The following is a 24,817-nucleotide window of genomic DNA, read 5'->3' on the forward strand; positions in this document are numbered from 1 at the left end:
GCGCGAGCGATGTAACGTGGAGCGGAAGGGTCCTGGTGAACGAGGATGTATAAGCTGTGTTTCTGTGGATCGCTTTGCTCTGAATCCATGTTGGTAGTCAGTCAATATGTTGAAACTTTCTAAGTGTTTCATGACATGACTATGGATAATGTGTTCAAGTAGTTTGCAGGATATACAGGTCAGTGATACAGGTCGGTAGTTACCGGGGACCGCTTCATCTCCCTTTTTAAAAATGGCACATATATTTGCATCCCTCCAGTCTTTGGGAATTTCTCCTGTGTCTAAGGAGTGTTGGAAAATATTGGTTAACACAGGTGCTATTTCGGTGGCTGTCATTTTGAGGAACCAAGATGGTATGCCGACATTTTCGGCAGTTTGAATGCTTGGCGGATTCAGGCTTTTTCAAATAGCACGTCTTCCACTTTATGCTAGTAAATTGATCGCAAAATGTATGCTAAATCGAACTTATTCTGATATACAATGTATTGGAAAATCGGGTCTGTGATGAGAGCACTAGTTTTCTTTTTGTCTGAAAACGTCTGCCTGACATATTTGAATTCAATTCAGTGGCTTCTTCAAATTGCATAAAGATCGAGCTTACTTCTTTCGTAATCGTAGAAGGGACTGTTTGAAACAAATGATTTTCCATCATATTTCACGAACAGTATTTACAAGTCCCTTCGCACACAGTTAATAGGGTATGTTATGTGGCAAAACTATCAGTATATATAGACATATCTCATGTGTACACGTATTGTGACATACTGCTGAAGCGGGTTGCATCTCACCGCCAAATCATTGTGGGAACTTTGCGAACTTTCTCTTGCCAATTTATCCTTGCGAACGTGACCTCCATAAACAAAATGGCCGCGTCCAGAATGTCACGTTTTCAGTGTCGGCTCCAAATCAGATACAAGATAACTTTTCTAGAAATCGTAGGGCTGCAGCTGAATAAAACAAGAACTCTGTAGAATGATTAAGATTCATCAAAAAGTGAATTGCAGTGATTACACCGCTTTGCGCCATTTTGCCATCTGCGAATTATGTTAGCTTCTCAAAAGAGTCGCAATTTCACGCCACTGATTAGCGCGATTTGAAACCATTTTGCGACATACCAGCCTTAGTCAGCGTCTTGCCTTAGGATGTCAATGAGAGTTGTGCGCCGTCTTCATGGGTTCCGCTTTCCTTAACTGTGTTGTTTGTAGATTGGTAATGTCGTACTGGGCATAGCATGCCATTGGGAGGCCATGATACTTCAGGTTTCAAGGGCTGCAGTTGTACGGTGCGTAAGTTTGACAGTTATACCTCCAATGCAACTACTCACAACTCCCAGTTTTAAAAAGAATACAAAAACACGTCAGATAGATGTCTATAATGACCACGTGTTTATTTCTCTCATAGCATAACCTGTTACAACTGGTAAAAAACTGACATTATTATTGTGTTAGTCTGCGGCATTTCTAATTTACGTTACAGCTAAAATCCGAGAACATATCAGAACGTTAACTTTGCAATGAAGAATCAAAGTGTGGATCATAAAGCCCACACACTATACAACAAAGTCTTTAGGTCGAATCTTCATCTCTGTGCGCTTGAGGCTGTGGTTTCCTCTCCATGGCAGCCAGGTGACTCCCCTCCCCAGGTTCCCCGAGCCTTGGTACAGTCCGTTCAGGTTAGTCTGGACACAGCCTGGGTAATACCACCAGCCTCCTCTGTACAGGGGGAGGCAGGGCAGGCAAGAAAATGTTTAACATGAGGATACAAAAGTAGTTGGTTATTATTTGTATTCTCCACATTCAATGTTATTCTTTCATAGACACTTGTATCCCTTGAAACCCTTGAAACTTGGAACCATTGGGCACTAGACTACTTGTGAATTTCTATTTGCCTTGCTCCGTTTATCAAACAAAAAACAACAAACAAGGCAACAAACTTAAAAACAAAGTTAAAATTTCCAACCATGTCCTTCCAGTGGAGTACCCCTATGTCTGCTTTCTTTGGTAAAAGTTGATGTATTCGTTTCAGTACTTTGTCAAATCTGAGATCAGACATGTGAAGAAATCATTTACTGCTGGTACTTGTCGGACAAATTAACTCAATTTCGGTTTGCAACTTTCACGCGTAAGAAAAGGTAAATCAGAAAACCCATAACGTTACCAAAACCATAAATTCAGTGATTTCACAATAAACAAGAGTTCCACGACCTGATATCTCCATGAACAATTCTATACATGCAAATGACTTGCACATTTGCATAATATATGCTTGGTCATAAACACCTTTTCTAACTTACACATGTTGCAATATTGACAGGTGTTTTTGTATTGATTATGCAAATCAGGAATTTATTTGCATAATTGGTATCTGTTGTTGCTCCACTTTCCATGAACTACATATGTTACATGTATTTGAGTCTGATAATGGAAAACACTGCAAATATAGATTTTCCTCATTAGCTATGCAAATTAAGTCACAATTAGCATAATTTGCACTTCTTTATGTATATCTCTGTCTAAGCTATTCGCATACTAAGTATCATATTGACAGTCCTATAATTTTCCAATTAGATTAGATATGGTGTTTTGCATTAACTATGCAAATTAAGAATTTATTTGCATAATTGGTATCTGTTGATGATCAACTTTCCATAAACTACATACGTTACATGTATTTGAGTCTGATAATGGAAAACACTGCAAAAATAGATTTTCCTCATTAGCTTTGCAAATTAAGTCCCGATTAGCATAATTTGCACTTCATTGTGTATATCTTTATCTAAGCTACCTGCATACTAAATATCATGGAAATCCGTTGTTCCTTTGTTCAGTTATTCTCCTGAGAAGATTTTCCCAAAAAGGCGCCTGCAGTTCCAGAGGAAGCTGCTAGGGGGCCCAAACCTACACCACTTTTTTATTACATCACAAGCTATCTACCACCCAAAAATCAAGACCACAACACGTCCAGGTCAAAAGATACGAAAATTGAAGGTCTGCTGCAGTACCAAGGTCACATACCAGGGGGCCCAAAATCAACCTTGAACTTCGGCTTCACAACACCTGCCCACATACCAAATATCATCGTAATCCATCAAGAGGTTCCCTAGTTATGCTGACTACAGAAGTGCGGAAACACACAAACAGACAGACAGACAGACAAACAAACAAACACACACACAGACACACCCAAAACAATATCTCCATTTTTCATGGAGATAATAAAATCTGAGAAAACATGCTCAGAGATACTTTGGAACACTATATATTCACATATCTCGCTCAATGTGAATCCTTTCAAAAGCTTTAGACTGAAATGGTTTAGATTAGATGATGATTGTCGGTAGAACCTACCTGTACCCTTCAGCACAATTGATGGCCGCATTCCCGTCATTATCCCTGTCCTTTGTGCTGAAGAACTGTTGGTCATGTTTGTCCAGAGCGTCCCCTGCAGAACCGTTATATCCGGATACACGCAGTCTGTACTTCTCCTCTGCACTTCCGATCTGAAACAAGGCAGCAGACAATTCTATTTTGTTAAATATTGTTGAAGACATGGATCATCCTAAGAGGAAGACTACAGATAAAAGCTCAAAATGGTTACCCCTAACGACCTGTGTGCGAGTAGTCATGAGTCAGCCTGCCTGTCTACAAAATTGGACTAAAGCCCCCACTGACTTCCAATCCTCCAAGTATCCTATCACACCATTTCTGCCTTACATCCTGACAGGCTGTCACTTTTAAATATTCAAATGATATTTGGAACACAACAAAACCAACAAACAAACAAAGAAACAAACACGCGAACTGATTACAATCCGTTGTTCCGGAGGCAATGATGTTCCTCAGTAAGAGACATCACCTGGAATGATGAGTACTGTGCGAACGCCTCCAGTCCTTCCTGGTCCTCCAGCTGCACATACAGGAGGTAGTCCCGCCCGGCGGTCAGCTGGTGCAGCCGGTCATTCCCCAGCCAGTACTCTGCAGTCGGCTGCCCAAAACCTGCCCTGTACTCATCCCAGCTTCTACAAAATATATAGGAAACATCCATGTAAGAGCCCGGCTTGTCTGACCATGTGTAGCACTCCCCAAAATAATTAGGATTTTCATGAAGATTTCAGATTTCCTTAATCGTCTTGGAAAGAATCTGAGACAACGAGCACCATTTGTGATTATTTAAAGATTTGTGAATTTCATAATTTAAAAGTAATTGTGAATTTCTCGCTAATTCTGTCTATGTGGGAACAACTTAATTTGCACCTGCGCCGAGCAACCTCCCCATTCTACCCGCTGCGGGACCAACCTTCCATTCCTGCCAGTGTCTGTTTGCACTATATCCCGCATTACATCCTGTCAAGTCACAATATGCAATCAACTATCGACACACGCCAGGACAAACCAACACACGCACGGACCGAAAAACAACCCCGTTTTCATAGGCCGCGGAAGAGGGACATGAGTCCCTGTGTCTTTTAGAACTCACCGGAAGAAGTTTTCTCCACCGCTCATCCTCCTCTGTATGACAGTCCAGCCTCCCCCTGCTGTAGTCATGTCACAGAACACGCGCACATCCTCACCATCAACAACTACACTGTAGACTCCATCAGTGGACTCATCCTGTCTCTTCACATCGGAACAATCTGTCAAAAGCAACAACAACACTGTAGACTCCATCAGTACTGGACTCATCCTGTATCTTCACATCGGAACAATCTGTCAAAAACAACAACAACACTGTAGACTCCATCAGCACTGGACTCATCCTGTCTCTTCACATCGGAACAATCTGTCAAAAACAACAACAACAACAACACTGTAGACTCCATCAGCACTGGACTCATCCTGTCTCTTCACATCGGAACAATCTGTCAAAAGCAACAACAACACTGTAGACTCCATCAGCACTGAAATCATCCTGTCTCTTCACATCGGAACAATCTGTCAAAAACAACAACAACACTGTAGACTCCATCAGCACTGGACTCATCCTGTCTCTTCACATCGGAACAATCTGTCAAAAACAACAACAACAACAACACTGTAGACTCCATCAGCACTGGACTCATCCTGTCTCTTCACATCGGAACAATCTGTCAAAAACAACAACAACAACAACACTGTAGACTCCATCAGCACTGGACTCATCCTGTCTCTTCACATCGGAACAATCTGTCAACAACAACAACAACAACACTGTAGACTCCATCAGCACTGGACTCATCCTGTCTCTTCACATCGGAACAATCTGTCAACAACAACAACAACAACACTGTAAACTCCATCAGCACTGGACTCATCCTGTCTCTTCACATCGGAACAATCTGTCAACAACAACAACAACAACACTGTAAACTCCATCAGCACTGGACTCATCCTGTCTCTTCACATCGGAACAATCTGTCAACAACAACAACAACAACAACAACACTGTAGACTCCATCAACACTGGACTCATCCTGTCTCTTCACATCAGAACAATCTGTCAACAACAACAACAACACTGTAGACTCCATCAGCACTGAACTCATCCTGTCTCTTCACATCGGAACAATCTGTCAACAACAACAACAACACTGTAGACTCCATCAGCACTGGACTCATCCTGTCTCTTCCATCGAAACAATCTGTCAACAACAACAACAACACTGTAGACTCCATCATTACTGGACTCATCCTGTCTCTTCACATCCGAACAATCTGTCAACAACAACGACAACAACAACACTGTAGACTCCATCAGCACTGGACTCATCCTGTCTCTTCACATCGGAACAATCTGTCAAAAATAACATCAACACTGTAGACTCCATCAGCACTGAACTCATCCTGTCTCTTCACATCGGAACAATCTGTCAACAACAACAACAACAACACTGTAGACTCCATCAGCACTGGACTCATCCTGTCTCTTCACATCGGAACAATCTGTCAACAACAACAACATCACTGTAAACTCCATCAGCGCTGAACTCATCCTGTCTCTTCACATCGGAACAATCTGTCAACAACAACAACAACACTGTAGACTCCATCAACACTGGACTCATCCTGTCTCTTCACATCAGAACAATCTGTCAACAACAACAACAACACTGTCAACTCCATCAGCACTGAACTCATCCTGTCTCTTCACATCGGAACAATCTGTCAACAACAACAACAACAACAACACTGTAGACTCCATCAGCACTGGACTCATCCTGTCTCTTCACATCAGAACAATCTGTCAACAACAACAACAACACTGTAGACTCCATCAGCACTGGACTCATCCTGTCTCTTCCATCGAAACAATCTGTCAACAACAACAACAACAACACTGTAGACTCCATCAACACTGGACTCATCCTGTCTCTTCACATCAGAACAATCTGTCAACAACAACAACAACACTGTAGACTCCATCAGCACTGAACTCATCCTGTCTCTTCACATCGGAACAATCTGTCAATAACAACAACAACACTGTAGACTCCATCAGCACTGGACTCATCCTGTCTCTTCACATCAGAACAATCTGTCAACAACAACAACAACACTGTCAACTCCATCAACACTGGACTCATCCTGTCTCTTCCATCGAAACAATCTGTCACAAAACAACAACAACACTGTCAACTCCATCAACACTGGACTCATCCTGTCTCTTCACATCGGAACAATCTGTCAACAACAACAAAAACACTGTCAACTCCATCAACACTGAACTCATCCTGTCTCTTCACATCGGAACAATCTGTCAACAACAACAACAACAACACTGTCAACTCCATCAACACTGGACTCATCCTGTCTCTTCACATCGGAACAATCTGTCAACAACAACAACAGCACTGTCAACTCCATCAACACTGGACTCATCCTGTCTCTTCCATCGAAACAATCTGTCACAAAACAACAACAACACTGTAAACTCCATCAGCGCTGAACTCATCCTGTCTGTTCACATCGGAACAATCTGTCAACAACAACAACAACAACACTGTAGACTCCATCAACACTGGACTCATCCTGTCTCTTCACATCAGAACAATCTGTCAACAACAACAAAAACACTGTCAACTCCATCAGCACTGAACTCATCCTGTCTCTTCACATCGGAACAATCTGTCAACAACAACAACAACAACAACACTGTAGACTCCATCAGCACTGGACTCATCCTGTCTCTTCACATCAGAACAATCTGTCAACAACAACAACAACACTGTAGACTCCGTCAGCACTGAACTCATCCTGTCTCTTCACATCGGAACAATCTGTCAACAACAACAACAACACTGTAGACTCCATCAGCACTGGACTCATCCTGTCTCTTCCATCGAAACAATCTGTCAACAACAACAACAACACTGTCAACTCCATCAACACTGGACTCATCCTGTCTCTTCACATCGGAACAATCTGTCAACAACAACAACAACAACAACACTGTAGACTCCATCAGCACTGAACTCATCCTGTCTCTTCACATCAGAACAATCTGTCAACAACAACAACAACACTGTAGACTCCATCAACACTGGACTCATCCTGTCTCTTCACATCAGAACAATCTGTCAACAACAACAACAACACTGTAGACTCCATCAGCACTGAACTCATCCTGTCTCTTCACATCGGAACAATCTGTCAACAACAACAACAACACTGTAGACTCCATCAACACTGGACTCATCCTGTCTCTTCCATCGAAACAATCTGTCAACAACAACAACAACAACACTGTCAACTCCATCAGCACTGAACTCATCCTGTCTCTTCACATCAGAACAATCTGTCAACAACAACAACAACAACAACACTGTAGACTCCATCAGCACTGAACTCATCCTGTCTCTTCACATCAGAACAATCTGTCAACAACAACAACAACAACACTGTAGACTCCATCAGCACTGGACTCATCCTGTCTCTTCACATCGGAACAATCTGTCAACAACAACAACAACAACAACACTGTAGACTCCATCAGCACTGGACTCATCCTGTCTCTTCACATCGGAACAATCTGTCAACAACAACAACAACACTGTAGACTCCATCATCATTGGACTCGTCCTGTCTCTTCACATCAGAACAATCTGTCAAAAACAACAACTACACTGTAGACTCCATCAGCACTGAACTCATCCTGTCTCTTCACATCAAACAATCTGTCAGCAACAACAACACAAGCCGGCACTCCATCATCATTGGACTCGTCCTGTCTCTTCACATCAGAACAATCTGTCAAAAACAACAACAACACTGTAGACACCATCAGCACTGAACTCGTCCTGTCTCTTCACATCGAAACAATCTGTCAGCAACAACAACACTGTAGACTCCATCATAATTGGACTTGTCCTGTCTCTTCACATCAGAACAATCTGTCAAAAACAACAACAACCCTGTCAACTCCATCAGCACTGGACTCGCCCTGTGTCTTCACATCGGAACAATCTGTCAAAAACAACAACAACACTGTAGACTCCATCAGCACTGGACTCATCCTGTCTCTTCACGTCGGAACAATCTGTCAAAAACAACAACAACACTGTAGACTCCATCAGCACTGGACTCGTCCTGTCTCTTCACATCGGAACAATCTGTCAACAACAACAACAACACTGTAGACTCCATCAGCACTGGACTCATCCTGTCTCTTCACATCGGAACAATCTGTCAACAACAACAACAACACTGTAGACTCCATCAGCACTGGACTCATACTGTCTCTTCATACGGAACAATCTGTCAACAACAACAACAACACTGTAGACTCCATCAGCACTGGACTCATCCTGTCTCTTCACATCGGAACAATCTGTCAACAACAACAACAACACTGTAGAGTCCATCAGCACTGGACTCATACTGTCTCTTCATACGGAACAATCTGTCAACAACAACAACAACACTGTCAACTCCATCAGCACTGGACTCATCCTGTCTCTTCACATCGGAACAATCTGTCAACAACAACAACAACACTGTAGACTCCATCAGCACTGGACTCATCCTGTCTCTTCACGTCGGAACAATCTGTCAACAACAACAACAACACTGTAGAGTCCATCAGCACTGGACTCATACTGTCTCTTCACATCGGAACAATCTGTCAAAAACAACAACAACACTGTCAACTCCATCAGCACTGGACTCATCCTGTCTCTTCACATCGGAACAATCTGTCAACAACAACAACAACACTGTAGAGTCCATCAGCACTGGACTCATCCTGTCTCTTCACATCGGAACAATCTGTCAAAAACAACAACAACACTGTAGACTCCATCAGCACTGGACTCATCCTGTCTCTTCACGTCGGAACAATCTTTCAAAAACAACAACAACACTGTAGACTCCATCAGCACTGGACTCGTCCTGTCTCTTCACATCGGAACAATCTGTCAAAAACAACAACAACACTGAAGAGTCCATCAGCACTGGACTCATCCTGTCTCTTCACATCGAAACAATCTGTCAACAACAACAACAACACTGTAGAGTCCATCAGCACTGGACTCATCCTGTCTCTTCACATCGGAACAATCTGTCAAAAACAACAACAATACTGTAGACTCCATCAGCACTGGACTCATCCTGTCTCTTCACATCGGAACAATCTGTCAACAACAACAACAACACTGTAGAGTCCATCAGCACTGGACTCATCCTGTCGTGAGTTCGTGAGTGAGTGTGAGTGAGTTCCTGAGTGAGCGAGTTAGAGAAAGAGTGAGTGAGTGAGTGAATGAATGAATGAATACGTGGTGAGTGATTTAGTGAATTAATGAATGAATGAATGAATGAGTGAGTGAGTGCGTTAGTAAATGAATGAAGGAATGAATGAGCGGGTGGGTGAGTGACCGAGTAAGTTACTGAGAGAGTGAATGAGTGAATGGGTGAATGAGTGAATGAGTGAGTGAGTGAGTGAGTGAGTGAGTGAGGTAGGGATGGAGTGAGTGAGTGAGTAAATGAATGAGTGTGTGAATATTTTACGTTTATTAATAACAAACCTTTGGGTTTACCTCTCGGCTGGTCAGTAGCACCCTGCCCAGCGTCCACCCCGTCTGTCTGGCCCACACCCGGTCCATCCAGGCGGGACAGCCCTCCGGCTTCCAGACTGGACATTGTAGGACAAGTGTTATCAAGGATAATGGCTCAGTCATATAACGGGGTCAAAATAGGTCTCAAATCTATTATCATCTAAAACTACAATGGAACACATAATAAAATTAGCTGAAGACACAACAGTTTACTGTTTATTGATCCCCAAAAGACATCTTCAATACAGACTTCTTCACTTCAATATGCCCTCATATCATGGCACAAATTTGCGGGGAGAAGTTAACAGATCATGCATACTCTAAACCTATTAAAAGAAAAACTAGAGTTCCACGACCTCATACCTTCGCCAAATGATTTTAACCTTTATGACTGACGTATTAGGAGTGTTTCTCATCAATCATAAATCATACCAGTTGATTGTCTTAAAAAATAACATGTCCAAAGTATGAGCTGAACAAATTTATCATCAATTATGCAAATGAGGCCCTTATTAGCATAATTTGATTCAACGATGTTCACATTCACATAACGTCCCGATGCCACAAAAAAGGATTAAATGTATGAAATTGCCGTCTTTTGCCAGTGTGGAATAATAGAAGTTACTCATTAAGTATGCAAAAAAGGCCCACATTTGCATATTTTCTATCTATCAACAGTCCTCTCTTCCTCAGTTACAATTTGAATTGTCATATCATGGAACAAAGCGGATTTTTAAAGTTGCCTCATTAAGTATGCAAATTAGAATCTGATTTGCATAATTATCGTCCAATCATACTAAGCATCACAAAAGCTATCCACATACCAAAAATTATGACCATCCATCAAGGCCATCAAGTATTTTCTCATTAATTATGCAAATGAGGTCTTCATTTGCATAGTTCATATCAATTAATATTTCTCTCTTCCTCAGTTACATATGTCACATGTTTCAGAGTCCTATCATGGAATTTGGCGGATGTATAAACTTTCCTCATTAATTATGCAAATTAGATACTGATTTGCATAAGAAGTGTCTAATCATGTATATCATCACTCAAGCTATCTACCTACCAAAATCATTACCATCCATCAAGCCCTTCTTGAGTTATTCCCTTTCAAAGTCAGACGCAAAACCTGCTCCTGCAGCTCCAAAAAAGCCGCTAGGGGGCCCAAACCCACACCACTTACTCTCTGTCCAAAGATCTATCTACCACTCAAAAATGAGTTCCATAGCATCTCCAGAACACGAGATATCAAAACAGGAAGTTCCGCTGCAGTACCGTAAGAAGCCGCTAGGGGGCCCAAAATCTCATCGTTTTTAGGTCTCATCAAAACCTACCAACATACCAAATATCAAGACAATCCATCAAGACATTCTCGAGTTATCCTGTGCCACTACAAACAAACAGACAAACAGACAAACAGACAAACGCTACCCTCTGCATAACCTTCTCGGCGAAGGTAAATATCATGTCCGAATGAGGTATACGTTTTTAGATGCTTGGTGAGTGCTGATGTTTTCCAGATATTGTTAGCATTGTTAGCTAGATAAATTCTATGGTAATCTTCATGGCATCTGCTAGAGTGTCTTGAATCAGATGTTAACATATTTTTTTTCAAATGCCCATTTGGTATGCCACAAGTCGGGCTTTTGAAAAAAGTTTGTTTGTTCAAGGCACTTAAGACATGTATTATCTATTACGCTTACTTCAGCAACAATTTCTTCATTTGCTCCACACTTTCTTGAAGTTGTTCATACTGAGGCTCGCTGTCGGTAAAGAGTCTCTGGAGCCGGCCCATGTCCTCCATGATGCCCCCCACCTTGGAGTCATGTTCTGTAGCAGCTTGTCCCGACGCCTTCCTTCCCTCAATCTGTGGTTGTCAATGGTGAAATGAGATTTATGTAACGGTGCTGGTATGTGAGTGAAATGTTCACCTAGCTACATATACAGGTACTGCACTGTAAGGTCATGTTGATTTGATTATATGGATAACATCCCCTGCGAACCCCGAAACTGATGCAACAATAGATTAAAACCGGAAGGTTTCCTGCAGTACCCTAGAAAACCGCCAGAAGGCAAGTACTCAAACTTGACCTTCATTGTGTCAACACCTACCTACATACCAAGTATCTTACAGATTAATTTATAGCTTCTTTAGTTATGCTGCTACAAAAACATAATCATCTTGGTAAAAGTGATAAGTTAAGAGCATTAGTTGTCACTCGAGCATTAGTTGTTGTATTTTTGTCCATTCTGACACAAAGACTTTTCAGCGATATCTGATAACTTACTGAATTTCAGTGTGTATTTATTTTCTCTTTACTATGTTTTGATGCCTGATATTATTGTTGTTAAATAGACCATAAACCCACAATTTACGCACCCAAATAACCTAAAAAATGATTATCATTGCTTCTTCTTGTTGTCACGACTGGTAGAATTATGTATCTCTTATTATTGAATGTAAAATGTATTGAAACAGGTTACCTGCATCTTGTGTTCATTTTCCAACATGGTAGTATCCGCCATGCTGTGTTCCTTCACCGCCTGTATTTTCTGCTGTCGTTTCTGTGACTCCTCCGCGAGTTTGCGGAAGTCCTGTGCTCGGTCCGCGCATGCCGGGGAGTCTGTCGCTGATACCGTCAGCCGCTGATCACAGTCAGCAGCACACCGAGAAATCACCGCTACAAACACCAACAGGACTCCCAGTTTCTCTGCCGCCATTTTTGATCAGTTCTTGTTTTTCCAGCAGTGGTCAATTTTCCTCGGGGCTGCTGAAATTGTTTGATCTTTTGAATGTGAACTTAGGATTTCTTTGACAACTTAGTGATATAGACTCAAGGTGAGAAAAATTGAGTTCTACGTCTCCGAACTTTAGAAAAAAATCAACCATACCAGGAAAATGTAAAGGGATGTTGATCAATTTGAGAGCTGTTTTAGGGAGACAATAGGTGTTAATGTGCAAAGTAGTGTTGGCGACTGGCAAGAGTTAAATCCGATTGGCTTTAATCCTCAAACATAACAAAGCTCACAAAAAGTTTGTATCAGAAATATCAGGTGATCATTTAAACAGCCGCAAACACACCCATACTCAGAGAGTTTGCGTATAGTCTGTGTACCAGTATCAATGGCAAACGTGTGTCCGAATAAAGGCCTCTCTTCTCTCTCCTTCTATATTGTATGGTAGGGCGGCTTCTTTAAGAGCGCTATGATTGCTGGCGTTCAGGCTACCTCCGCTAGTCGGCGTTGTTCTATCAAGCGGTGTTCAGTTCCATGGATCAGTTCTCATGAGAAGAGTGCGTCTGCTATTACAGGGGACGACTTTGCGGCTGTACAAGGTCCAAATGATCTGTACGGAAGACGAGACAAACGTTCATATCTTATGATATGACAAACCCCAGTAAAATCAACTCATATTCATCCGAATACTCAGAAAAGAAAAATAACAACAACAGAAATACCTGTTTGCCGCTTGATGACATTCTCAGCCTCAAATCTGCATTTGTACACAAAATAGTGCGACGTCCATATCACCTGTAGGGTCAGAATCCATTTGTTGTTGTTGAATCGGCTTTTGGACCGATGTTTGTTCCTCTATCAGCTGTTTGCTTCCTCAGCATGTGGGACGATAAGGAGGACAGGACGGGCGGACTCTGATCAGCCCCTGCTCTAGGGACAAGGAGAATCACACAATAGACGTGTCAATCAGGTCAATGAACCTGTCGATGGAAAACTACTGGGACAACTCGCTCATGCAGGATTCTTGCCCAAACCTCAATTTTTACCTCTCTAGAAACTGAGGAGACTAACTCATGATCTTCGTTGCAAAACTGCAAAACTGTATTCGATTACTTTCCCGAAAAGTTTGAACTGAAAAAGCACTGATTTTCATAATATCTATAACAGTAAGTATTATTCATATCAATGCTGTTTGCCAGTATTGGAAAAACTGGATACATATCAACCTATCCATTGTAATCGACGATCTACTGCTGTATGTAAAACAACTCTCTCGAAATAGGTTTTGGAATGTCAGACCTCCGTGAAATATTTCTGTGTATTGTGATAGTACAACATGTAAATAAACTCACTATTATATCACATATCCTTACATAAAAATCCGTTCATTTAGTGTCCTCCAAAGTTTCCGAAAAAAACCACCCCTACATTTCGGAACCAGCTGTTAGGAGGCCGAAAATTGCACTACTTTTTCCCAGAGTCAAAAGCTATCAAAAATGAGAGAGAGAGAGAGAGAGAGAGAGAGAGAGAGAGAGAGAGAGAGAGAGAGAGAGAGAGAGAGAGAGAGAGAGAGAGAGAGAGAGAGAGAGAGAGGAGAAACAAATATACACGCTATATATGGTATGGTACAGTTTGAGTAAATCTACAGTACAGAAGAACACTCCATTACGGAATTCTTAGCCAGTGTCACACGAAAAACAACAACAACAACAGCACATTATGATGCCCCCCAATATCACTGAGAAAAACATGCTGTATGTAAATTTGCACGACGCCCAAGGTTTATATCCAGAGTGACGGTAAACAAATAAGTGTCGTTTGATCTTTAACCGCCTCGTGATACAAGCCTGCCCTCAGTCTGGTATTCAGACAGCTCTATAGCACCAGTACTTATCCCAGCGTTACCAAACCAGCCAGGTGAGCAAATGTTTTCTTATGATGCTCCGGGTTTTTACTGACATGATAAGATAGCTGTGTCATTCGGGATGTGCGCTGAGGTTTCGGAGGAATCTGCATGGCCACTTGACGCGAAATAATCATGGGAAAATATATTTTCAAAATGCATGAGTTCTATCCCGGTCTTGGCCATGTTGGCGTTACCGTCAGGAAAATGATATACTTCTATAAATGTCTAACTCTGGGGGGCATATTGTTCATGCAAATTCTAAGGAAGTCATACTAGTTCTAACACATACGATCCTTACTGTTAGCAGTGCTCGTATGAATTCCGTCAAATACTAAAATTCACATGTTTCTTAGTAGTGGTTCGTATGAATTCCGTAAAATCGGTGTGACTTTCGTTACGAATGCACAAACTATTAGAGTCAAGATTAGTCAGCGCTTTTACAGTATGTTTTCTTACCTACAGTACAGCTAATCACTTAATAGCTAGACATTGAGATGGAGATGATTATGAAGGGTACATTTCTAGACATGATGCCAAAAGTATGAATGCAAAGGAAAATGGTCGCTTAGCTATGATTCGTTATTACACTATCTAGAAAACGTATCCAGACAGTACAAGATGACAATGATGACAAGTGGAGCAATGGATGGAATATTATCTGTATAAAACAGACGGCACCATAAATCCGGACTGACAGTCTGATTCCGGAGAACTTTGATTTTGTTGTTAGTAGATTAACCAAATGAATTAAGTCCTACAAGTAGGATGTAAGAAAAGATTATGAATATCTAGGTCACAATTTAATGTCTCCTGGGATATGCGCAGTTTTTCACAATTCTGGGGACGTCAGGCAGAATTTGGCCAACCTGTACATTATATAGAATAAAACATGTTTTCCTTTTACTTTTTGGTATTTTGCATTATGATGTAATATCATCAATATTAGACAATGTTATTTTCTTCCCAAATCTAAGAATCACGAATTTCCAGAATCAGACTGTCAATTGGGAATTATAGTGTACATGTCGCCTGTTACAATCGTTATGCAATAAAGTTCGATTGAATGATTAATTCTAGTATACAACCGATCGTTCGCATATTTTTTGATTAGAAGTTCTTCATCCCCGAAAACAATTTCATCAGGTTGGTGGAACATAGGATATTGGAGAGAGAGAAAACACAAGAACAACTCCAACATCAGAAGTTCTTTATGTTTGAAATTTCCATTTCCTCGAGCCCCCAATAGTATCCTAACGCCGCACGCGCTGCGCCTATTTTCCAGGATGGACAGTACGAGGCTGCTGTTGGCGGCTGTGGTGGTGGCGGTGGTGTGCCTCACGCAGCCCGCACAGGGAGCCAACAAGCCCCTTCCTTGTCCAAAGAATCCCTACGCCGTGGCGACCCAAAACACGGCGGCGTGCTCGACGTAAGTATGTTCATTTGTTCATGTTTGTTAGCCATGACTGTTAGACTGTTTGAAGAGTCTATTTCACGCCCCCTCTGGCATGTTATCTGTCCATCGGGCCGATTTCAACTCTTTCAAGCCGCCTTTGGTGCCTGTTAGTTACACAGACCGATACTTTCCATGTATTGTTGTAATGTTCAGCTCCTGTATGCGCCTACATTTCTTTGTACTTGACTCCATGAGTATATTGTAACTTCTGTTGTCGATACTATTTCACAGTTCTAATTTTAGGATAGATTAGCTTTGTAGTATCGTTGTCTAATAGTTGTTGCCATACATTGTACCAAGTACGATTGTCAAGAAATTAATGTAATAAAAATTGATTAATATTTCACTGTAGATTTGAGAGCACTTTGAACAACAGACACGCAAAATTAAGAACGTCTTCTTGAAGAACGCAAACCTCCGAGACGCGTCATGTTTCCCTGCTCTGCAGTTTGAAAGGAGGCTGACAGAGGCTAAAACAGAGTCAATCTTTTGACTAATCAATAATGCCACTTTACAAGCAGAAATCATCGAAATCTCTTAGTTTTTCAGCCACCAAGCTTGCAAATGACATTAACGACTGCAATTCAAAAGATATGGCTTCAAGTTATAAACATCAATCCGTAAAAAATTGATAATTTAAGAGATATCGAAGTTACAAACCTAAACCTGCAGTTCGAAGGGATAGCCGCTAATGGAAAAAAATGTTATCATTTTTCCGAAGCCTGGTATATCTAAAAGGAAACAAAACAAAACAAAACAAAAAACTCATCAAAATATCAAGAATTATCAATGCGCACCTAGGACTAACTCATCAGATATTTGCACTTTCACTGATGAAGATATTGAGCAGTTGAAATGTAGTATGTTGCTCTGTAGTGTCATTATGCGTGTTGTAGTCGTACGTATGAACGTCTTGTGTGTTGCAATCGTGTGTATGTGCTCTCTGTGTCTTTATGACTCCAGGAAGGGTAGATCAGACTTTCTAATCTAATGGATTTCTAAGTCAGCATCATGATATCAAAAATCAAACTTCATAGCAAACTCACTCTGACTCCTTCTACCGTGATGTCCCCATACAGTACCGTGACCAAGGACATCGGCACACAGAAAGCCCCAGCCGCCGCCCTCAAGACAAAAATGACGGACCTGACGAAGAAGCAGGGTGACAACAAGAAAACTCTGGAAGGATCCTTGACGTCAGAGAGGACTAAAAGGTACAAAGGGTTTACATTAGGCAACACTAACCTTGTTACATGTATATCGATGGTATACCCACCTGCATCAATTTTCATCCGTTTCCCCAAAGAATTTTGCGACCATACCGTAAAAATATGTCAATAACGTACTTTTTTGGGGGTATTTATTGTTCTATATATCATGTATACTAAGCTCAGTCATTTGTGAAACCTACCTGGCCACGTAGATAGCATGATGATAAAATTAATATCTTTTGGGCCAGATTTTATTTTTCTTCGCACGCTCGCATCAGTTTTGCAGTGCCCAGAGAATATCGTCCATATTATCAAATCAGTATAGCCCTATGCGGAAACTTACAAGGGATTTACATGCGTGGTCAGTCTTTTAAAGAAATCATTCTTTCTTTTCTATTTCCTATGAGTCGCCATACTTCACTTTAATAGTGTAGAAACATCGTCGAGTGGTGATTAGAACGGTAGTCGCTCTGTCAGACTATAATGGACGTTATGAGTGATAGATCTAGTCTAAAGGTCATATCAGTCTATGGGAGGTTAGGCAAGTGTTAAAGGGGTTTCTGTATGTTCAAGTCGTCTGTGCTTACTGTAAAACGTGCAAGACAATGTCAGTCATGCACAGAAAACGTCAGCTACGTCTTTGTGTTCACAACCTTATCGTATGTTCCTACAATTTGACATTGAATTACAGCATTCTTTTTATCACCCCTACTACAAATTTCATGTCTTATGCTAATGTACATCTGGCAAGACGTCTCTACATGTAGTCTACCAGTTACAGCAGCGACCCAGGGTTTATGGCCATAACGCTACTTAAATCAGGTGCACTTTTTCGTAAGAGTTTTACAAATCTACAATGCGAGTCATGTACAATACGACTTTTGAACCGCGCGGTTGTCTTATCATCAGGGTAGATTTGGGCAAAAAGGTTGGAACGTTGATTAAAAAGGCAGAAGCCCAGGAGGCGGCCGCCGCCGCTACCACCAAGACCGCTGCCGGGACGCAACAGGCTATCACTGACCTGAAGACGAAGATGCAGCAATTCAAGACAAAAGTACGTCTTCACTTCTTAAGTTCCTGGGTCATGAGCGGTTATCTCACTGGATTGCGCCAAACTGCGCCATTTTAGCGAATTTGCGCCATGTTCCCTTGCGGTGACACTGGCGTGCGATGCATTTGCGTGGGAAGCCCCGATGAGCAGGATATAAGAAGTCGCAGTATATATTGCCACTCAGAATTTTAAGAAATTACAATTATTGAAAAACATGCTTTAAAATGCATGTTCACTTGATATGATACATGTACTTGGTGCAACATAGGTAAGATGTCTTAAAATACATGAATTTGAACTATTTTTCGAATGGCGACTTATTTTAAAGATCTAAAAAAAGGCAATCTCAGGCTACAAATTGCGCCACTTTGCGTATGTCTGGCGTGATTTGGCGCACATCAGTGAGAGACCCGCTCAAGAGGACTTTGCTTCATTTGACAAGACGTCATACCTACAAATGTTTATCTAGTACTTGAAAAAAGCGCATCTCTATTGATCAGTGAAATGATTTGAAGACTGCCTTCGGATATCGTATAAGGATGAAATAAGTTTTAAAATGCCTTTCAATACACGTAATTGTGTTTTTTTTCTTCACAGAGAAATATTCTTATCTGTCTCAAATGACTTTGTTAGGAACAAGTTACTACATTAAGGTCTGTTGTTTTTCAAGCTCAATGCTCTGGAAGCCAAGGCCAATGCAGTTAAAAGAGCCGCCATGAGTGCCAAACCCGGTACCACCACCGGTACCACCACCGGTGCCAAACCCGGTACCACCACCGGTACCACCACCGGTGCCAAACCCGGTACCACCACCGGTGCCAAACCCGGTACCACTACCGGTACCAACCCTGGTACCGCCACCGGTACGGCTACGAAGCCTACCCACCCCAAAGGTTAGTACTGAAAACGGTTTCCACTGACATGGTGTAGCCCTGTAGTATGTTTAGTAAATGGATGCGCTTGTACTGGTCTTCTGGTTGTCGCGATAAACAATTATTAAATAAATAAATGAGCAAGCATATAGAAATACAAGACTTTGAAAACACAAGCAAATAGACAGTCCACAAACATAACCCCGTGAATTAGTAGCATCTTCCCTAAACTCTGTACCACGTCTGAGCTATGGGTTCAGTTCTACCAACTTTGACCCAACTTCCTGTTAGTGTAGACGTGCCTAGCATTCAAATGCCAATAACGGAATTGTAGATAGACAAGACCGTCACAAACACACAAACACTAAGTGTTTACAAAACTTTCGTTTCACGAAGGCAATGTATAGATACATGAATTGGTTTATTATCAAAAACATTCACTTGCAGCTGCAGCCAGGTAGCCTGAGTACCAACCTCCGTAGTGACCGCTGGCTCAAAAGAATTCGCTTGCTAACCACGGATAGCAAGCGAATTCTTTTGAGCCAGCGGTCACTACGGAGGTTGGTACTCAGGCTTGCAGCCAGGGGGTGAATTATGCCTAAGTTGTTGTACAAACAGAGCACTACTGCATTAAAACAAGTGAATGATTTTAGATGTTTGACATCAAGTAATCTAAAACGTGGTTCCACATGCTAGTTGAGATGGTAAAGTAATTTTACAAAACTGTCATAGGTGGAATAGATATCTTAGGTTTTAAATGGATGAAAACATATGGTCACCTTAATTTTTTCAACTGTTTAAGAGGATTACCTTGCTGCTTCTTTTCTTGAGTTCTGAATCTTTGTTTCGCCTGTTTTAGATTGTGGATTGATCCACCAGACGGACCCCAGTAAGAAGTCTGGCCTGTACAGCACCAAGTTACCAGGGGAGACTAGCTACGTCATCACCTACTGTGACATGGACACAGACGGTGGCGGATGGACCGTCATCCAGAGGCGTAATGCGGCCATACCGACGTTTGACAGGCAAGTACACCGGACAGTGGGAGCGAGCTGTTTACTATGTTTACCTTCACGGAAGGAGGTCATATTGTTTTTTGTTCCGTTTCCTCTTCCTCTCCAAACAAATAAGGTCAATGACCTGGACCAGACAGCTGTCACCATGGTTACTGGTAAAGTAGCAGACACCTTTTGGTGTTCGACAACTTTACATATGTAGCAAGTGGCAGGACAGAGCTGGAGGGCTGGTCACCGTATTAACAGAGCAGTCCTTTGGCTTTGTTAAGCTAGACAAAGTGAATGTAAACATCAAACGTTACCATTCTAGTTGTCAGAATTGTTCTTTTGTAGTAGAAGGCTTGGGGGGGCTTCAAGCTGGTTCTTTAGCTTATTGATGGTTAAATATTGTTGTAATCCACATTTCAGCTGCATAAGTCATATGACCACATCGGGTATCCAATAAACTGAAAGAGAAAAGAAAGTCACCTCAAAATAATATCAATATATTATCTACGTAACATTATGTGTAGAGACAATTGAAAGAAAATTCTGTTGTGTCCAGGCCGTGGAACGATTACAAGAACGGATTCGGACAACCCATGTTATCCTACTGGTGGGGGCTGGAGAAGGTCTACAAGGTGACGAAAGGAGAAAACTTCCGACTGCGCATCGAAATGGTGGACACACAAGGCTTGAGGAAATACGCCGTCTATGACAACTTCAGGTCAGTACAGATGACAGGTTGTGACGTCTTGAAAGGGATCCAGGGTGGTAGTAGTGCCATGATCCTCAGTCACGGTAGCACGTTGTAGTCCAGCCTTTTTAGCTTTCGTCCGCTCCCCACGGATCCCGGCCGGTAGCGGATCGCACTGCACAAAAAGTCGAATTTCAGGGAGTATGCAGGCCCTCACACACCCGTCAAATTCACCGTGTATTGGCTGTGTACTTGGCTTTCTGGGATCGCCGTGTACGGTACTAGATTTTTTCTTACATACCTGGACTTTGAAAGTGCATGGGAATTTACGGGATTCTTACACTTGACGTGTAGTGGAAAATGGATGACAAAAGGAATGGCATTATAATTGTATACGGTACTTCTTGTGTTCTTGGTGATAATTACCTGTACATTATTGAACGTTGATCTAATTTCATGAGTATTTTAAAAGGGCATCTGATATAAACGAGAATGAAGCGTTTCATTTCACATTTATGTGCACTGAGTTTTCTACCTACTGCAGATCGTCCGTCCGAAAAAAATGGATAATTGGCGTCCCCACTCCAACGAGTGACGTTGTATTTTAACATTTACCTAGGTCACAAGAAATGTCTCCAAAAATACCAAAAACTATCATGATTAGTGGGGCTGGGTTTTGTATGTGCCGACATTTCCATTTGGAGCCACGTGGAATGCTGCCCGATCTAAACGACGGTCGTTCTAAAGCTAGGCGACATTATCGCCCAGAGATGTTTTTTTTAAAAACGGAACCTCGTTGTTTTAAAACTTCTATAGATAAACGGCTCTGATGGTAAGAGAACATGCGCTACAATTCCATCACAGCGACTGACGTAAATCTACGAGTTGATCTAAACATTCAGTTCATTGCTTTGGTTGGATGTGTATTGTGTTGTCTGGTTCGGTTTTTCTTAGACAGAAGCCACAAAAGCCCGGCGTTCAATGTTGTCGCTTTTTTGAATAGATGACCCGATTCAGCGTGATATGATTTCATTAGGCATAAAAAAGATTTTGGGGAGCGGACTAAAGCTAAAAAGGCTGGTACTCAGACTAAGCACGTTGGCCTTGTGGTTAGATCGTTGAATCAGAAGGTACTGAGTTTGACCCCGTATAAGGCCCCTTGTTCTGCACTTAAAAAGGCGTTTCATGACAATGTCCTCACTCTACTCAGATATAAATATCGTGTTTGAGAAGAGCCACATCTCAAGCAGGTAAAAGAACCCATCACACTTATCGATAAGAGTAGGGCTAATGCTGGTGTGAGTAGATAGAACAAATCTGCCCGCATATACAGCTTGTACTGTTCAGTTCAAACCTGAGGTGTTACACTATGAGGCTGTTTACCGGGTATGCAACAAACAAACAAACAAACAAACAAACAAACAAACAAACAGACACACACAAACAAAGAAAGAAACAGTCAAGGCTCATATTGCCCTGAAAAACTCGACTTGTATTGCAAAGAAATACCATAGATCATCACATGATCTGTAAACTGTTCAGGTCTGACATATTCATCTTTGCTCCTCTTTCAGAATTGACACTGAAAATAACAAGTACAAGTTGACCGTCGGGAAGTACTCGGGCAATGCCGGGAACGCCTTGATGACGCACAACGGAATTCCGTTTAGCACGAAAGACCAGGACAACGACGCCTACGCACCGGACAGGTGGGTGTTCTGACGGCCCGGGTGTCAAGACGTTCAACAAGTTGCTTTTATCAACTCCGAGAAAACGGAGGCTTCAGCTGGTGTTTGTTTATTGACAATGGTGTGTGTCCGCAGTTCCGCAATAGGCGTTTGAATGTTAGGACTAACAGGAAGGTAGGTCAAAGTTGCCAGAAAGGTCTCAGAAAGGTTGCGTGAGTTGGCGCGAGTCCAGAGTGTTCCCCACCGCTCGGCAGGACGAACCGAGTCCAAGATGTTTTATCCACTAGTTAGTTTATAAATGTATGGCCTTGATTAGTATTTGTTTACATGCCAATATCATATATGTCTGCATCAGTCGAATGTTGGACGAAGGTGTAACAATGTAGAATAGTAGTCGTAATAATTTGAAATTTGTGCCAAAAATGGGCTTGTTTGACTTTTCACGCCATTTTTCTTCTAGTTGTGCAAAGGCCTACAAGGGAGGATGGTGGTACAATGACCATTGTTTCGACGCTAACCTGAACGGCTACTACAGCGCCAAAAGCCCCACCGGGAATGCTGGCTTCTGGCTGCCGTTCAACGGCTACAAAGGCCTGAAGGAGTCCACCATGATGATACGTCACATGAACTACAACCCCCCCAAGCCTGCTGCGGGGTAGAGAAGTCCATGTGTAACATCTTAATAATGGTCCCAATACGGGAGTTTCATGTTAGAAAGCCGAAAATAGATTAACTGTGAAAAAGAGAGAAAATTCTAGTCAAGATATCGTCTTATCGAATGACTTCATACGTCATTATGCTTCACCTCAATTGATGATGACTGCTTTCCTCCTTTTTTTACTTCATACGCCATTGCGAGTTTCAAAAATATTCTGATTAACACAGATCATACAAATATAGCTTTCCCTCTGGACCAATACTGTCAGCTTTAAATTGCGTCAAACACACTGGCACAACTATCAATAAAAACATACGTATCAAGTGTTGTAGCAGCGTTTTTTTTGTGTGGTTCACATGCAAACGCGTATCTCGTGTACTGTATAGCTACTACTGACGCCACGTTTCCATGAAGCCACCCTTGTTAGAAGCACGGCACCAAACGTGTCTCCACCGGTACAGAATGATCTTATTGGTTTTTATGTCACGTAGTGAAGTCCTTCACAGAATGATGATAATGGACAAATTTCCCCATAGGTTTTGCTACTTACGGTCCGTAGAAGAAACGCTAGTAATTATGCCAGCAGAGCTGAACTAGGTCGCTTTCCCTTATGGATTGAAGCGTGTGGCAGGATGTATAGTTACTATTATATATTAGTTAGGAATGTTCCTATTGAAAGTCTTCAGTATGAAGCTTACGTTGTACAAAAAGACCTTGTAAGTAGTAAAATACCCTGTTGGTTGTGGAACATGAAGACAGTTTTAGAGGAATCTGGCTATGCCTGCCTTTTTACACACGATTATATCAACAAACCCTTCCACCTTCATGAACTAAGACAAAGATTGAAAGATATATTTATCCAAAAATTCAACTCAGCATTAAAAACAAAGGGACGAGAAGGAAATCAAGGCAACAAGTTAAGGACATACAAAACATTCAAAGAGATATATGACAAAGAACCATATCTAAATATTCCAAATTTCAAAAATCGTAGAGCAATGTGTAAACTTCGTATCAGTGACCATCCATTACATATAGAATCTGGCAGGCATAGCCGTACCCCTCTACACGACAGAATACTAGTATGTAAATTTTGTAATAACTCTTGTATTGAAGATGAAATGCATTTCTTACTAGACTGTGTATTGTATGAAGAAGAACGTCAGTCACGGTTCAAATTAATTCAGCTTGACAAGAGATGTAAAACAATATCAAAGCAAAATACTTTTAGACACTTGATGTCATGCAAAGATGTTAATGTGATGAACGAAGTATGTAATTATGTAGCCATATGTTTTAAAAAGAGAGAAGAAGCCACTAGAACCTAGATATACAGTAGGACATTTAGTATAGTGCTTAGTAGTGTATTAGACGTCAAAATCATTTTTATATTCTCTCAATTACCCTATGTATGGCCCCTGTGGCCCCATGTGCATTTATCCCCCCGGGGAACGAACATGAAATAAAGATTATTATAATTATAATATAATATAATTTACGGAAGGTTAATAACATTCACA

At 41.5% G+C, this 24,817-nt stretch overlaps 3 protein-coding genes across 3 annotated transcripts in view; 1 reads left to right on the top strand and 2 right to left on the bottom strand.

Moving 5' to 3' along the window:
- Positions 1-13,692, bottom strand: part of LOC136425015 (microfibril-associated glycoprotein 4-like) — a 43,778-nt gene extending 30,086 nt beyond the window's left edge. The window contains exons 1-4 of the mRNA XM_066413716.1: positions 13,489-13,692; positions 12,515-13,376; positions 11,734-11,897; positions 9,995-10,101 (exon numbers count right to left, since the gene is read on the bottom strand). Coding sequence (XP_066269813.1) covers positions 9,995-10,101; positions 11,734-11,897; positions 12,515-12,751 — 508 coding nt within the window. The 5' untranslated portion in view covers positions 12,752-13,376; positions 13,489-13,692. The remainder of the gene's footprint in view (positions 1-9,994; positions 10,102-11,733; positions 11,898-12,514; positions 13,377-13,488) is intronic.
- Positions 1,363-10,086, bottom strand: LOC136425019 (ficolin-2-like). Its single transcript, XM_066413721.1, has 5 exons — positions 10,007-10,086; positions 4,477-4,706; positions 3,856-4,018; positions 3,348-3,499; positions 1,363-1,712 (listed from the first exon to the last, which is right to left on the bottom strand). Exons 2-5 carry the CDS (start codon positions 4,680-4,682, stop codon positions 1,550-1,552), a joined length of 684 nt encoding a protein of 227 aa, XP_066269818.1. The 5' UTR covers positions 4,683-4,706; positions 10,007-10,086; the 3' UTR covers positions 1,363-1,549.
- A 920-nt stretch (positions 13,693-14,612) lies between the features above and the next one.
- On the top strand, positions 14,613-23,621 carry LOC136425018 (techylectin-5B-like). Its single transcript, XM_066413720.1, has 9 exons — positions 14,613-14,683; positions 15,955-16,098; positions 17,205-17,339; positions 18,246-18,390; positions 19,058-19,280; positions 20,119-20,284; positions 20,820-20,981; positions 22,526-22,660; positions 23,100-23,621. Exons 2-9 carry the CDS (start codon positions 15,956-15,958, stop codon positions 23,296-23,298), a joined length of 1,308 nt encoding a protein of 435 aa, XP_066269817.1. The 5' UTR covers positions 14,613-14,683; position 15,955; the 3' UTR covers positions 23,299-23,621.
- Positions 23,622-24,817: the final 1,196 nt, after the last annotated feature.

This window comes from Branchiostoma lanceolatum, chromosome 19, assembly GCF_035083965.1.
Source record: "Branchiostoma lanceolatum isolate klBraLanc5 chromosome 19, klBraLanc5.hap2, whole genome shotgun sequence".
Lineage (NCBI taxonomy): Eukaryota > Metazoa > Chordata > Leptocardii > Amphioxiformes > Branchiostomatidae > Branchiostoma > Branchiostoma lanceolatum.